A 15750-nucleotide genomic window follows, 5' to 3' on the forward strand; every position below is an offset into this window, starting at 1 on the left:
GACATGCTTTTGCTGCAAATGCAGCCATAGCTTGCACCCGCTGGTGCCACCTCACCTGCAGCACTTTGCATGCTGCTTTACATTTTACTCTTATGGCTTGCCTACATAGACATTGCATTAATTTAAAAACTAGTTTAGTTAAACCCATGCAAACTCCAGTGTGAATACACAGTCATATCTGTTTAAACCAGGCTATATCAATGTAGCTTGCTCCTGTAAATTTACCAATGTAAACTAAACTGATATAAGCCAAACTTGTACCAGTTTAAGTATATTCGTATCAAAATCACTCCTTTATTTAAACCTGCACATCTGTGTGTGTAGACCAGGCCTTACTTAAGAAGCAGACCCCAATTCAGCTTTCTCAATAATGTAAAACTGTAAAGAGCCCGGCCACCTGTGAAGTATTGGGGGCTGGCTAGAGGGCAAACCTGGTGTTTCTCTGATGTCTGACCACGTGAATGCAGGCTGAAGGTGTGACAATCAGAGTCCAGACAACCCAAGAGGAGAACAGAGGGTCTGGAACCCGCAAAAATAAGCCCTTGAATTGACTGTATACAATGTTACTGTGCTATAAAATATGTTGAGTAAGGTCTACTGTGAAAGCTGGTAATGTTTTGTACTTGATGGTCATTATGAAATATGTATACGGACTGTGGTTATGAATTTATGGGGAGACACGGGACTGGAAAGGATGTTGGTATCACCCTGCAAGGAGGCTGGCAGAAGCCAGGGTGAGACCTTTATGCTTGCAGGCTGGCTAGTGGTGTCAGGTCTCTGAGTAACAGCAGCACAGCATTAAGGCACCAAAGGTTACAGGGCAGGCAGTAACACAACTCCTTACTAGGCTAGGTGACCCACAAAACATCACAGAAGGATTTCAAATGGCTGCTGCTGTGGCTTCCCCCAAGGCTGGCCACTAAACTTCACAAGAAGCTGGACCCCTTAGTTCACCGTTACATGAAAAGATAATTCGGTGAATGCCAGAAGAACAGTGTGTTTCCCGCTCTAGCATCACTGCTGCACTCAACAACACTTTAGGAGTGGCTGGGCTCTCTCACAAATTGACTTTTGAACTACACAGTTTAACTGGAAGCTGTTCCAGTGTTCCCAAACCTGCTCTTTGGGAACAAAAATTAAAGTGGGACAGCTGCTAGGATAGAGAAGAGTGGAAGTTAAGGAAAAAGGCAGCAGTCACCCCTATGTGCCCGTGCTCTCTGGCCATCTGGTTACCTTCAATTCTCACCATGAAAAATGTTAAATCAGAGGCTATTTAACATTCCAAACTGAACTTTTCCAATAGAAAGTGAGTGTTGAAATTGGCCAAGGGACCCCAGACTTCTGCTCAAAGCACAACTAGACTCCAGGGGAGAGCAAATGATGGGTCAAGAAAGGCTAGGAATAAAAAATATTTATATATACTGTATGTATAATTTTCAAAAGAGGAAAGAAAGAGGTTGATATTTTCCCATATGATTTTCTCTTATGCCCCCCAAAATATTTCAGAATGATGCATATGTTGCATTAAAATACTAAAATTAGTTTCAGGCAAAACAGGAACTATAAAATAAAGGAAGTATACTATAAAAGCAATCAGCTACAAAAAAAGACATGCAACCCTGGCTCTCTGGTGCACCCATTCATTTGGGTGAAAGAACTCACCCTTTAGTCTCACATGTCCTGGCTCATATGAGCAATGTCAATGTAGCAAGAATGAACATACTGTTGAAGCCCGATACTCCAGGAAAGTAAACATCAAAACAAAAATGGCAACACAGTGCCTTATGGGAAACAGTGCACCTAGCCAAGCAGGAAGTGATCAGATTCATTTCAGGTATTTTTACAGTTGCTTGAAGTGTCTCAGTGCTCTCTGGAGTAGATCTAGCTTTTCCTGCCCTCCCACACAAAGAACAGTAAAAAATGTGGTACAGCCAAGCAGTGCCCATACTTGGATCATGAGAAGAAGTCAGTAATTCGTGAATCAACCTCGAGAGAGTTGGTAAATGCAATTTACTAAAAACAGACAATCTTTTCATGTGGGACCTGCTCTTTAAAATATCAGTTCCACCTGAGAGCAAATGAAAGTGGTGATGGCACAAGGGTACCTTTAAAAGTACCCGTGTCCTCTTCATTTGAGAGACGTTGAAGCCAGAGGCCTTGCTGGGGCTCTCTCGCCCAAGGGTAATACTCTCCCTCTACAGCAGGGGGAGCCAAACCCCCACATATAGCATCAGATGCGCACACACAAATAATAGAGGGAAAGGACAGAGAATCAGAAAGCGAAGAGTGATTATCTGGAAATCCAGTAAGACTTACTGTACTCAAAGCTCCCTGTTTGATAGGCAAACTCCACTGGACAGAGGTCTGGGAACGTCACAATTTAGTAGACTGATAAACAACATGCATATTACTATACTTAAACCACGGTCTTGGTTCTGACAGAGACTTCAGCTACAGAGTTCCAGTTTCCATGTGGAAAAATATAGCCAAACCACCTAGTTAAAAGGCCATCTCCCACACCAAATGACACCTGAACAGGATTGCCACCGAGGCCCAGCATAAACGGACCTCTCCTCATACTGTCAACATTACATGGCCAATGGCCTTTATGAAGCAGGTCTTTGTAGTCTGGTAGCTCTCGTGAAAGCAAAGGGGAAATGCAAGTACCCAAGTCATGTTTTGAAAGGTAAGATCCAGTCACCATTTGGAATGGCGGTGAAGCACGGCAAAGATACCCGTTTCCAAAACAAGCTCAGTATGATTATGACTTACTAAAGAGGTGCAGGGGAGGAATTCCTTCCATAACTTTTCCCCACTCTTTTCATAAAGAAACACTCAGAGCTGGAATAAAAACATCCTGGAGAGCACAGGAATTCAACTCAGGCTGCATATTGTGTAGTGTCTCCTGCTGGCTTAGGAGAGCTGGATACTGCTTCTCCTGGGGTCCCATTAATATTGGCCATAGGGGGTTACTGCTGGGTGATGTGAGGCACCCCTTCCTCCCCAAGGCTGAATGCGCTGCCTCTGCAGCACCCGCAGACCTTGCTGGCTAGAGAACACAGGGCCAAATCCATATCTGATTCCCCTAAAACCAGTGAGAAAATAGCACAATTATCACAAAGCTGAGAGTTACTCAGAGGGGAACCAGCAAGAGAATCACTTGCTTGGGTTAGACCATTATGGTACAAGTAGGCTCCACCCAGGGGAAAGTATCTTCTGCACTCTGGCTGCACCCTGCATTCAGGCATAAAGTGCCCCCCTTCTAGCACTCTGAACTAAACATGGGAATATATTGATCCAATCAGAGTACTGAGTCCAGAGCTAGTGGAGACAAGAATTAAACCCATCTCTCTTATCAGGCTATACTGGGGAGAGGGGTAAGGTACTGTGGCTGGTTGAGGCCCACTGTTATGACAGTATATGGGAAGTGTACTGTGCTGTTACTAGTGCTGTAACTGCCCTGAAGAGAGAGATCTTCTGTCTCTGATGTGGTCAACCTAGCATCATTTATCAGCACTACATTCACTTACAAATACAAAGCAATGTTAAATGCAAGGATAAAAAGAAAAAACTGATACGAAAGATAAGACGGCCTTTGGTTTGACACTCTTTGGGTACATATACACTGAAGATGGGATTGCGTTTCCCAGCGCAGACAGACAAGACATGCATTGCTCTGCCTGAGCTAGTGCACTAAGAATAGCAGGGTAGCTGGGGGTAACATGGGCTGCAGCTCAGGCTAGCTGCCAAACCCGCCCAGACACTGCCATTTTTCATGTGCTAGCTCAAGCAGAGCTGGCATGTCCATCTACCCACGCTGGGAGGCATGCTCCCAGCTGCAGTGTGCATGTGCCCTTTGACTCTGTTCCTTCACTGGTTCCCTTCCATCAATATAGCCTCCTAAGAACCTCTTCCATCCCACCCCGATTCACTGCTTCCCCCTCAGCCCTCAATGGTTTTCCTCAGAAGAATAAGGTGTGATCTAACTCATCTGATCATAGGGGTGCCGGTCCAACCCCACTCTGTGCTGAACATGGGTGTTTGGCTCAGCTTGCCCTGCCTGCGTAGCAGAAGGAAAATATAAACCGATCTTTTTCTAACCTTCACTAGACTCTTCTTCCTCCTCCTCTTCCCGGTCTTCAGCCTCGTGGTTTTTCTGACTTTCAAGCTCTTCCTCGCTCTTTCCCTTCAGAAGAGCATGGATTCGCACAGCCTCTTTCCACGGCACACCTCCCAGGTCTGAGGTGGGCAGCTGTGGCTGCCCTGGTTCCTCCTCTTCTTCTTCTTCCTCCTCCTCCTCCTCCTCCTCCATCTCAGATTCTGAACTACTGTAAAGAATAAAAACAAAACAGAAAAGTCAATTAATGATGCATCTTAGCTGAGTTTATATATGGCTGGCAAAACTTCAGTACAAACTATAGTACGTGTAATGGAAACCATATTTTCTCCTTCTGCTTTCAACATTTCATTGCACTATTTTAGAAATAGTGGTTCAGGTCAAAGGAGCGTGATGCAGACGCTGTAGGTAGATCCAACAACGAAAAGGTACTGGATCTAGTTCCTTTTAATAAAGGGGAGCCAGAGGAAGGGTAGTTGTGGAGATCTGACTACGTTCTTATATGCAGTGTTGTTGTAGCTGTGTAAGTCCCAGGATATTAGAGTGACAAGGTGGGTGAGGTAATATCTATTATCGGACCAACTTCTATTGTTGAGAGAGACAAGCTTTGGAGCTGCATAGAGCTCTTCTTCAGGTCTGGAAAAGGTACTCAGAGCTAAATACAAGATCGAACACATAGTTTAGCTGATGAAGTTTATTCAAGGTGAAATGGCCAGTTAACACCCTTTGTAGTCATAGGACAAAAAGGGGGATTCGTGGTTTACAGATTATTGTAATAAGCCATAAATATTAAGACTGTGAATTTTAGCATCTAGCAAGGTTATAAATGTATCTCACCCACCTTGTCTCTCTAGGTCAGCGGTTCTTAACCCACAGGCCGGGCGGGCAGCCCAATCAGCATATAGCTGCAGCTCATGTGACATCCTCAGGGCCATACAGGTAGTATATATAGTGTGTGAATGCAGCCCACATAACACAGAGAGGTGCATATGCGGCCCACAATGGTAAATAGGTTGAGAACCACTGCTCTAGGTTCTTATATGATACTCATTATCACAGTATCTGAGTGCAAGTGGGTTCAGCAAGAAGGTGGTGATCTGGTGGTTTCCACATTCTCTTGAGGATTTGGGTGTGAGAGATAGTTTGGGAGGGACAGCATATGGGGAGATTATGTCTCTTGATGGCGTGTGTGGGGGTGTGTGAGATTGCCGCTGGGTTTAAGATTCTGGGAAGTTTTGTTGCTTGGTGGGGAGCTGGCAGGAAGATCTGGGGAACTATATTACTTATACTTTTCCATTTTTGCCTGACAATCAGTGAATGTTGAAAAGAATATGCACACAGTCCTAGAATTATCAGGCCATCATGGTACATATAAAAGACGCAGCAGGTAAGATAAAGACAGCCAGAGAGCAGTGCACAATTACATACACTTTCCAGGATCTTAAGCAGTAGTATCACATGAACACAGGATAGTTATTCTCATGCTGTTACCTATAGTTTCTTGCCCATCCGCACATATGTATAGGGTGGATGGGCAAGAAACTATAGGTAACAGCATGAGAATAACTATCAACCCCACTACTCTCATAGCAAAGTCTGTAAATCACTGTGTGGGAAACAAACATGTATATCAGTATGACCCATTTTTGACAGCCATCCCCTCTTTAAAGGAGGGATTGGTCCTGCTTTGAGCAGGGGGCTGGATTAGATGGCCTCCTGGGGTCCCCCCTTCCAACCCTGATATTCTATGAATTCCACATCACAAGGTTTCCTTCGTGAAACATTCACTGGTTTTGCTTGAGATTCCCACTAAGTATTCTCCTAATTGCTTGTTAGGAGAAGGCTTGACTTTGTAAGTGAAAGATACAACAAGTGTCACTCTTTGATTATAACCTCTAGGTACTGGCAGATAGTTAAATATTGAGAAGGCACTCCTCCCATTTTCAACCCAATTTTTCCAGGAACCCTTTTTCTAAAAAATGATCTTTTAGGCTGAAATCTTTCATGCTTTTTTACCAGCAAGGAAGGGAATTTATTGGCAAGTTTCATAGATACATTTGCCATTTTTGGAGTTATCCAGACAAGAAAAGATACATTTTCAACTCAAGAATTTGTTCAAACACTTATGTTCAAGTAACTCAAAGCCTGCTTTAATTTATATCTGCACCGAGCTCTCAAGAAATGCACTGAAAGAAATAAAATAGCTGAAATGCACTTCTGTAGATTTGAACTGATGAGTTCAGAAAGGAACACTCATCTAAATGTATAGCGGGAGAGGAATATCTGTACTAACATACAGCAAGTTTATATATGCTAAATAGATAGAAAATTCATCCTGAGTGTAAGATTCAATGGGAATAATCCTTAACTTTTCAGCTGGTCACACATATGCTCTTTATATGATTTAAAAGCTAGAGGTACTAGGGAGTGATGAGAATTTTTCCAGAGTTCAGGTTATATCAATATTACCATACTAAAGCTAATTTTCTCCCATGTCCAAATTCCTCAAGAGAGGTCCTATGCACTACAGATTTTACAAACTTCATCTGTGACTATAGATTAGTTGACAAATGTGAGGTGAACTGGAGAAGCTATTTCTGAAGAATCATTCAGTAGGAGTTATGCCAACTTAAAAAAAAAAGTCTTAGGGAATCTTTCCATTTATTTCAATAGCAACTGGATCAGGCTCTTAATGCATTGGCACATCCTGCTACCAAATATGGATTTGCCTGGAAATTTCAAATTTGTTTAACTAAAGAGCAAGTGATAAGACCTTATATAGTGGATTCTATCTGAGAAGTTGGGATTCTTATCCTTGGAGTTTTTCACCTAATAGGAACATCTGAGTGCTCTGTTTAGCAAACTTAAACTTTGCAAGAAACCAGACTAATTTTATAAAGTTGGCTATATCCATGATCTTGTGCTAGGTACAGATTTGGTTCACCCTGCAGAAAGATTGTCAAAGGTCAGTGGAGACTCCTGTGTGCCACAGAAAATCCTTAACACCACTTGCTTATTTGGTGTTGTTTGCAAGTTTCTTCTCACATTTCCTAAATATACACCCTTTTTAGGAAAAATAAGGCTCTGGCAGCTTCTGGCAACCTTTATAAACTCGGCCCTGGATCTAATGTACTTTGGAAAGTTTACAAAAGCTGACCAGTTCAAGGACTGAGCTGTCAGTGGTCCTACCCTTGTGGGAATGTGTAGGGTAACTTTCAAGCTCTGTCCATCTGGGAAGTACCCCGCAAGACATGCACACCCACTGCAATAGACTTATAAGACCCAAGGGCAAGGACTTTGCAAACTGCACCAGTTAATCCAGCAGACCTTGACAGTTTCTTCTCACCTCACATATACAAACTCCACAGGACCCAGTTCGCAGTTGAAGCATCCTGGTATATTTTGATCAGTTCATATGAAAAAAGTACAAACTCCTTGACTTAAACTCAAGATGGAGTTAAGTTTATAAATTCATATCTGCATTTTAAAAACGCATTAAAAATTAGAAGGGCAGGAAATTCTATGTTAATTTGAAGTTCTCATACTTTTAAATGTTTATAGTTGTTTAAACTAGAATTTAAGACTAGTATTTCATGGTCTTTTAATGTTTTGTCCATTCAGTGTTCTAATAAGGTTGCTATCCTAATGTTATTGATATAAGCATATGACTAACTGTAGTTTAACAAGGATATTTTTGTCTGGGATAAAATCTGTGCTACTGACATTTAAGTGCATTCCAGCATTAATACATTATGGGACAATAAACTGCAATTCAAATGTTAGTTCTGACTCAACAGGAGACTGTAAAAGTGTCATTGTGAGGCTTCATTTTGTGTCTGTCTGATTTCTGTATCAAACTGACTCAGTTTACAAGTCAAGACATTTTTTCCAACTGCCAATCCCCCATTAATCTTGGCCTGAGGTCTGAGAACTGAGCTGGGTTACATACCCTTCTTACGCATCACCTGTAATAAAAGTTCTGCGAGCTACATTAGGCCCTCAGTTACTCAGGTGCAATCCCAGTGCCTTCAAATCATGCCTTCGGTGGCATCTGTGAATCTCGATGCTTTTGATGAGTTTGCCTGAGTAACTGTTTGGAATATAGTACACATTTCTGTTGATGCTGCTCAGGATGGCATAGAATGTTGTTTGTGTGTTAGCGCTACTGGGAGAAAAATAATTAAAAGTTATTTTTGTCACTGAAACAAGGATTTCACTGAGAATAAACTCAGGGACTAGATCTTGTGTTTTTATGATATTGAGAAAAGGAGTGCAATGCCGGGATGCTTGCCACATAGACGTAAACAGGCACAATCTCATCTGATTCAAGGAGCAAAATAGTTCAGGCTTGGTTAAAACTCGGGTGAGTGATCAGAGGATACCTGGTGTGTTCTATTTTTGTTGGTTGTGTGTGAAAGCAACAGCAGTGTTTAACAAACTGATACTTAGGGCAGTCACTTTTACATAAAAGTGCTCATTCGAGATTACTGCTCACAGAAAATGCCCATTCACCTTTGGTTCAATAGGTAACCTCACTGCTTTTGGATACAAAAGGTCCTTGGTTCAACTTCTTCCTGGAATGGATTTCTCACAAACAATCTTTCATTTGACATTTTCTCACTTGGCTACTTTCTTCTGTTCTGCACCATCTACACTAGATTTTACAGTGTTTGATGTACTCTTGCCAGAATGGTGTTATGTATTTGCTGTTTATTTGTAATGTAATCTTTACCATTAATAAAGTGCGTAAGTGGTAAGATGAGCAGTCACAGAGTTGCTGTTGCCAGACAATAAAAGTGAGGGCTGAAAACTAATCAGCTGAAACATAAAAAAGCCTGGGATTTAAAGTCTATACAAGTCTGGAATGCATAACTTCTACATCAACCTTAACTCTGTCCCTGACGTGCAGGCTTTCATTACATGATCACACAGTTGGGGCAAAGACACTCTCCTAGCAAGTACTACACTGCAACACAATTTTTCTTATAATTATAGATGGACATAACTCCAGGGAAAGAGTTCAGGTTACCTTGAGGATTATCATTTCCTATTTTTGTGTAATAAAAACCTAACCTTAATCTTGCTCTAATGCATCCTTGCAAAATTTTATTCACTCACTTGCCTGAGGAGAATACTTTCTGACAGACGGAAATAAATAAAATGTATAAAAGATACGATTGTTTTTTCCTCATCACAGTATGGGGTATCCAGGTAGATTCTGTGCATGGTCCAGTGTGTTTTCATGACAATTTTCAAAGTTACAACATGTGTTTTTTGTACGATATATAATGCAAATATTATAATCCTGCGTTCCACAGCAGAAATTAAATGTTATTTTTAACTCACTGTCCCTTCTTTCACAAGGTAAATGATGAATCAGATCATAAATATATGCTGAGCTCTGGCATACAGCAAGCTCCCAAGAGATTTTAGCATATTCCAATGGCTTTATACAGATGCTCTCAGAGAGATAAAAAAAGTGGTCTTTATTCCCTCCTCTGATTAATAGCACACTTTCCTCCTCTTCAGTACAGAAATAAATCTGACAGGTGTCGCCTGCTGGGTTTTTAGTGCGCTGTCAATAAAATTTACTGTTGCTGAAGCTGTTGCCATGACTACTCCGTGGATCAAGATGTGTTCTTCAGCCAGCCTGTTTATCTCATGTAATATTCACAGTGTAAATTCTTCACTCCACAGCTCACTTTACCTTCTCCAGCATTGATCTGCTCCACACTTGTTTCTCAGTACTCAAAGGTTAAACACACAAGAGGCTGAATGGGTGAAAGGAGACAGAGCTACCTTTCAAGCTGGTAGTTCTGGGCCACCCAGCTGGGACCTTTTTTCTGTTAACCAGTGATCAGAGTAAAAGAGCTGGATGACTTGACAGAGAGACTCAAATATTCAGGCAGATACCTCTTAAAAATGCATCTATGCGAATTTAGTGCTGGAGACTATCATCCTCCACCGTGCAGACTCAGAATAGAGTGACAGTGCCAGCTGCCTCCATTATATCTCACAATATGGTTCAACCCTAACCTGGAGTGGCTAGCTACAGCGATGAGAGAGTATTTCACCACGATGGCCTCAGCTCAAAGGTGGGACACTGTATGAACAGCACCCACTTTAACTGCACGTTCTCTTTAAGGATAATGCCCCTCAAGCCTTTAGGGTGCTGGGTTGTTTGAATACAGACCTGCCGTTGACACGTTGGTGCCTCAGAGTGGAATGAGCACCACACTTTGGAGCAACTGCTTAGCACAGATCCTTCATCTGGAAGGGATAATCTAACTGTGAATGGCCCACACAAACAGGATGAAGAAAATGTAAATTACTTTGAATGTATCTTACATTAAAATCTGCACATGCTCTCCAAAGATTGTGTGGGTATCTTATTTAGTTCTGAATGTGATTCAAGGTGTGGCTATTATTCTGCAGAAGTCCAACAATGATTAGGTCCTGGCTGGCTACCTTAGAAACAGTTTCCCCCTCTATGCACAATTGTGTTATTTAAGATTATGCAAAGGTACTTTCATTAGCTGTCCCTAGAGTGGCTTGAGACTAGTGGGATGTCAGCTTGGAATTTACTTCCCTTATTGTTCAGATGCCAAGTATTTTGCCCTTTTATGGGGATTAATCTGATAATGTTTTAAAATGCTTTGACTGTGAAACATACTACAGAAGTGCTACGTACGATTATTACTGCATTTGTGGATGTGTGCATATTAACTTCATTTATTGCCCAGGGTAGTGATGATGAATCTGTCATAGGAGGAATGTATTTGGTTTGACCTTTGCCAGCAAATTACAGTTATTGTTGTGAAATCTTGGTCCAGGTGCCCAAGGACATCTGAGAGAGAGATTTTATAAGTCCAAAAATAATATTTACCTTCCCCCCCCCTCAGAGAAAGCTTAAATTAAAAAATACAAATTTAAGTCAACATACAAAAAGGGGAGTGTGACAGAATTCTAAATAAAAAATGGGTGCGGAGGAGAGAGGGAGAAAAGTGTGCACAGATCTGGAGGAGGTGAAATAGCAGCTGACGCCTGAGATGCCAAAGATAACACTTGGTTCCATTGACTCCTTTTTCCTTGGGAGGTTTCTGATCCAAGTACTGACCAGGCCCAACTATTCTTAATTTATGTGATCTGATGAAGTCATGGCCAATAATAATATAGCTCCAGGCTAGTGAACTTTGGTTAGTACTTTCAGATCTAATAAGTACTATAAAAGCTACACTTATATTATTATTAGTGTTAATATAAACAATAGCAACATTATTTATTATATCTGAGCAGTGGGCTGGGATAGGGACAGAGAATATGAACATATCTCAAGTCTAGCACATTAAACTGCAGAGAACATCCAACTAGGCCACTAGACAACATCTCAAATAAATAAATTATATCAAAATAAGATCTTGTTGAGAACTTCCTAAAATAATTAATAAACACCGTCATTATTCTAGTAAAGGAAACAGCACAGGACACCAGGTATTTACTCATCCTAGTTCAAACCTGTTCAGAGCTTTTAAGATAAGGCTGCATCAGGACTACTGAAGACTAGTAAGGCTAGATAGTGTCAAATATCCAGTTGCTGCCTCTTCTATTTGCATCTTATGGGACTCCTGTCATTTGCTCACCCCAGAATGCACCCAGGCCCTGATCCTGCAAAGACTTATAAATGTGCTTAATTTTATGGTCTCGAGTAGCCCAGCTGAAGTCAGTTTCATCTGTATAATTGAGGTAGGCAACTAGACACATAGGGCTATACATGTGTTTCAAGTTAAGCATGCATGTAATTGTATTGTTGGATCTGGGCTTTAGCCATCAGCTATATCATTACCTGAGTTTACAGTGGCAGTTTTAAGAATGTAAGAACTTTTGCATGGTCAAAGAGTTAACAGTTCAGGAGAGTTCTTGCTGCAATGAAAGGGTACGGAACAGAGCTCACAGTAAGTAAGAGAGCCACACTATCTGAGGCTGCAAAGGTTCAGCTCATCCCTTATGAAACTGAATTGCTGCTGCAGGAATTACTGAGAGACATTTGCCCACATTTGTGGGCACTGAGTCCCTAGCGCTCTGGTGTACCATTTTGCAGCTGAAGAAATGACCATACATGCCCATGGAGTATCCTGTTTTACGCTATCCATAGCTATTACTTCAAGCCAAGCTCTCTCAGACAAAGGCACTCAATCACGACTAAGTATCTGTCCAACTTGATGTTTTAAACCAAAAATGGTTTTCAGTTATCAGAGCGCAAAATAGGCAGCAAAAGCTTTTTGAAAAAACACTCCCCTCTGACCTCATGTTCTGTTCACCCAAATGACTCAGTTGTTTATAGATGAAATTTTCCAAAAAGTAAATTCCTTTCTGAGCTAAGACTGAGCATGAGAAATTTCAGTAGAAGAAATAACTTTTTCAGAACACTTTTAAGTGACTCAAAATAGGGGTTTAGAACAGAACCTCTAGTATAAAATACCTCTCTGAAGTGCGGATGAGGCTATCAGCTCTCCAGAAAGGGGAGCCTCAGTAAAGTGTAGGGGAAAGGGCACTATGAGAGCAAGTAGACACAAGCCTGCTGGGGCGGATACAGGGACACATGTACAATGTGTGCTAACCTGCTGGGCACGTCCTCTTCTGTTCCTTTGTCTAGTACACTGCTCAGGTTATGCTCTGCCAGGGTCTCCTCAGGAACCTCTTCCAGTTCCTCTTCCTGCTGCAGTGACAGCCGGTAATTTTCCAGCTCAATGCGCTCAGGCGTGCCACGCAGCCTCTTGGCCAGGCTGGGCTCCTCCAATCCATTGACATTAGGACCTAAAGAATAAGTCAGTAAACAAACAATGAATCTGATGAACTGGGTTTGAATATTTGCAAACAAATTCAGAGCAAGGAGCAGTGGGGTGAGAAAGGGGGGGAGGGATAGCTCAGTGGTTGGAGCACTGGCCTGCTAAACCCAGGGTTGTGAGTTCAATCCTTGAGGGGGCCATTTAGGGATCTGGGGCAAAATCAGTACTTGGTCCTGCTAGTGAAGGCAGGGGGCTGGACTCAATGACCTTTCAAGGTCCCTTCCAGTTCTAGGAGATAGGATATCTCCATTATTTAAAAAAAAAAAAAAAAAAAAAAAAAAAGGGCCAAAGGGGAATAAAGTGAAAGAGGACCTGATGCCATTACCATATTAGCCCCTACAGGTTGGAGAAGGAGAAATACTCCAAAGTGGGCCCTGATTAATGCTTTTGGCCAAAGGATGCTAACAAAAAGTTACATGTCTTGGTTGAGAGAGGAACAAGAATAATGTAGCTGCAATGGCCAGAGCTGTGTCAGGCCAGGCACAGAGATCGTTATTCAAGAAGGGACAGTGAAGCCGTTGCCATGGGGACTGAAGCATGCACCATTACATAAGGAGTGTCTCAAATGTGGGAGACAAAGGGACACTCCTGCCGTAGGAAGCTCCCTGGTGCAAGGCCATCAGGTTCATGCCTCAGATGTGTTTTTCTCTGGACTTGACCTGATTTCCTGTCAGTATGTGACAAAACTGGGACTGCAGGAGAAACCTGGATGAACAATTTGTGGGACTGTGGGAGTTGGGGAGGATGCTGGATAAGAGGTTCACTGCTTCCCCCTAACCCCAGCAAACCGCAAGGATTGTGCATGGGGCAAAACACTCCATCTCAAAGACAGCAGCTCCAAGGGCTATTTAAAAAGCAGTGCTCAGTGGAAGAACCTACACCTCTGAACCTCGACCAGGTGGGTGAAAACAGGAAAGGTGTGTATGGAAAGACAAGAGACTGGGAATCACAGTCCCAACAATGACAGTCCTGGTATCGTAATACTGATTCTGATGCCTGTTATTGCAGCCATTAGGAACCCCACTAGCAATGTCATCAAGTGCTTATATCATTAAGCACCAAAGGAAGGCATCAGAGGAGCTGAGAAAATTCCAGACTTAGTGCCACAGGTTAAACACAGCTGCAGCTCAGCACATCTCCATTCATTTCCTACTGCTCTCCACAGTAAAAAAGAACTCTGCTGATCGAGATCTAACACTTGTGAGGCTGAATTCCAAAAGTGCCATGTGCTCAGAGATCCAGTTGAAGCCAATGGGACCTGTGGGTGCTCAGCACCTCTGGAAATCAGGCCTGGGTGGATTAGTGCCTGTTAAACTGCTTCATCAAGCAGAATTGCAGGCAAGTGATATACAAAAGCTTCAACAATTCTAGCCCTGACCCACCTGCATAACTCTGCCAATGAACCTCAGTTTGGATCTATAGCATCCTCTGTTGTAACATTCTTGGGGTTTCCCCCCAGGAATCATGCTACATTTGCTGCTGCTTTTGTAATGTGGACAAATGTCCACAAGAAACTAGGTTGGGACTACCATGTTCTCACAGGACACAAACCACACAGGCCTCCACAGGCAAAAGATCAGAGCATTAACCTACATTTCCAAGGATATTTTGTTCTCTATAATTTGCTGCTGCAACAATAGTCTTATGTTGTGTCAGTATTTTTAAAAGATTAATAAAACTGAAGAGCACACTTGGCTAGGATTCACGCTTCATTTCACTCTCTCTGGGATGCCTAGATGGTGATACCACCTCGGCCAGAACTATTTTTGTAATCAGTGTTACATTCCCAAACGCTGAGTTCACATCATCAGGGGATCTGACCTGGAATGCTGATCTGCCAATCCTGGCTGATGTGAAAGAGAACTGGATTATGGGTAATGGAAGAGTACCAAGGTGATAGAGAGCAAATACAGGGTATAGTAAATCCTCAAAGAGAGAGATTATCTTCTGCATTAGACCCTTTCACAGATTGCAGTGTATTCCAATTAGGCCCAGCTTCCCGCAATGCACACAGCTATCACAGGCTGTTTCTGGCTTGCCCTCTCGTTCTGGCCCACTCTGGGTATCCAGCAAAGTATCCATGAAGTTTATAGATTGAAAAAAGGATGAAAGGAAGAAGGGTGAAGAGTCCTTCTCTTGGGGATTTATTTCACTCTTTCTTCTTGAGAGTCTTCACGTTTTGTCAGCTTCCTCAGAAGAAAGCAAAAAAAGCCGCAGAGACTCATTTCTAGAGTCAGATTAACGGACTACGGAAAGGATGGCTCGTTTCATTGCCGGTGTGGATAGAAATAAATTTAGTACGAGCTATAAATATGGGGTGGGGGACGGGGAAGGAACCACACTGACATTTATACACACTAGTGAAACTCACACTAGCCATCTCTCCAACACGTGTGCAGGATACGAGTGAGACTTGTCCCTCCCACCCCATGACCACATCAGGGACGGTATAGGAAGAATTAAACCAACCCTGCAGCAATACATAGGGATAGACCAGGTGATTCAGTGGCAGTGTCTCCAGAACAAGGCTGATATCGGAAGGATAAAAGCTCTTTTAAACTGTAAGACAAAGGAGTGTGGTTATGCCAAGATAGTTTACGTGCCTGGCAGGTGTTGTGTGCTGGGGGGGTCTCAGGGAGGAAGGGAGAACATTCTCAGACACACTGCCAATGTAAGACTGATTTTGTTCTTTTTAGCTGTGCAACTCAGGAGCATCATGGGCCAGATTCATCCATTTTCTTTTTCTTAAAAAAAAACCATGCAGTTTGATACTGACCCAACAAGCTC

At 42.3% G+C, this 15750-nt stretch overlaps 1 protein-coding gene across 1 annotated transcript in view; it reads right to left on the bottom strand.

The window, feature by feature from the left end:
* The window catches only part of MICAL3 (microtubule associated monooxygenase, calponin and LIM domain containing 3), a 346852-nt gene that overhangs the window by 52852 nt on the left and 278250 nt on the right, over window positions 1–15750 (bottom strand). The window contains exons 34-35 of the mRNA XM_044991795.1: window positions 12736–12931; window positions 4102–4328 (exon numbers count right to left, since the gene is read on the bottom strand). Coding sequence (XP_044847730.1) covers window positions 4102–4328; window positions 12736–12931 — 423 coding nt within the window. The remainder of the gene's footprint in view (window positions 1–4101; window positions 4329–12735; window positions 12932–15750) is intronic.

The sequence above is a fragment of the Mauremys mutica genome, chromosome 1, assembly GCF_020497125.1.
Source record: "Mauremys mutica isolate MM-2020 ecotype Southern chromosome 1, ASM2049712v1, whole genome shotgun sequence".
NCBI classification, from domain to species: Eukaryota; Metazoa; Chordata; order Testudines; family Geoemydidae; genus Mauremys; species Mauremys mutica.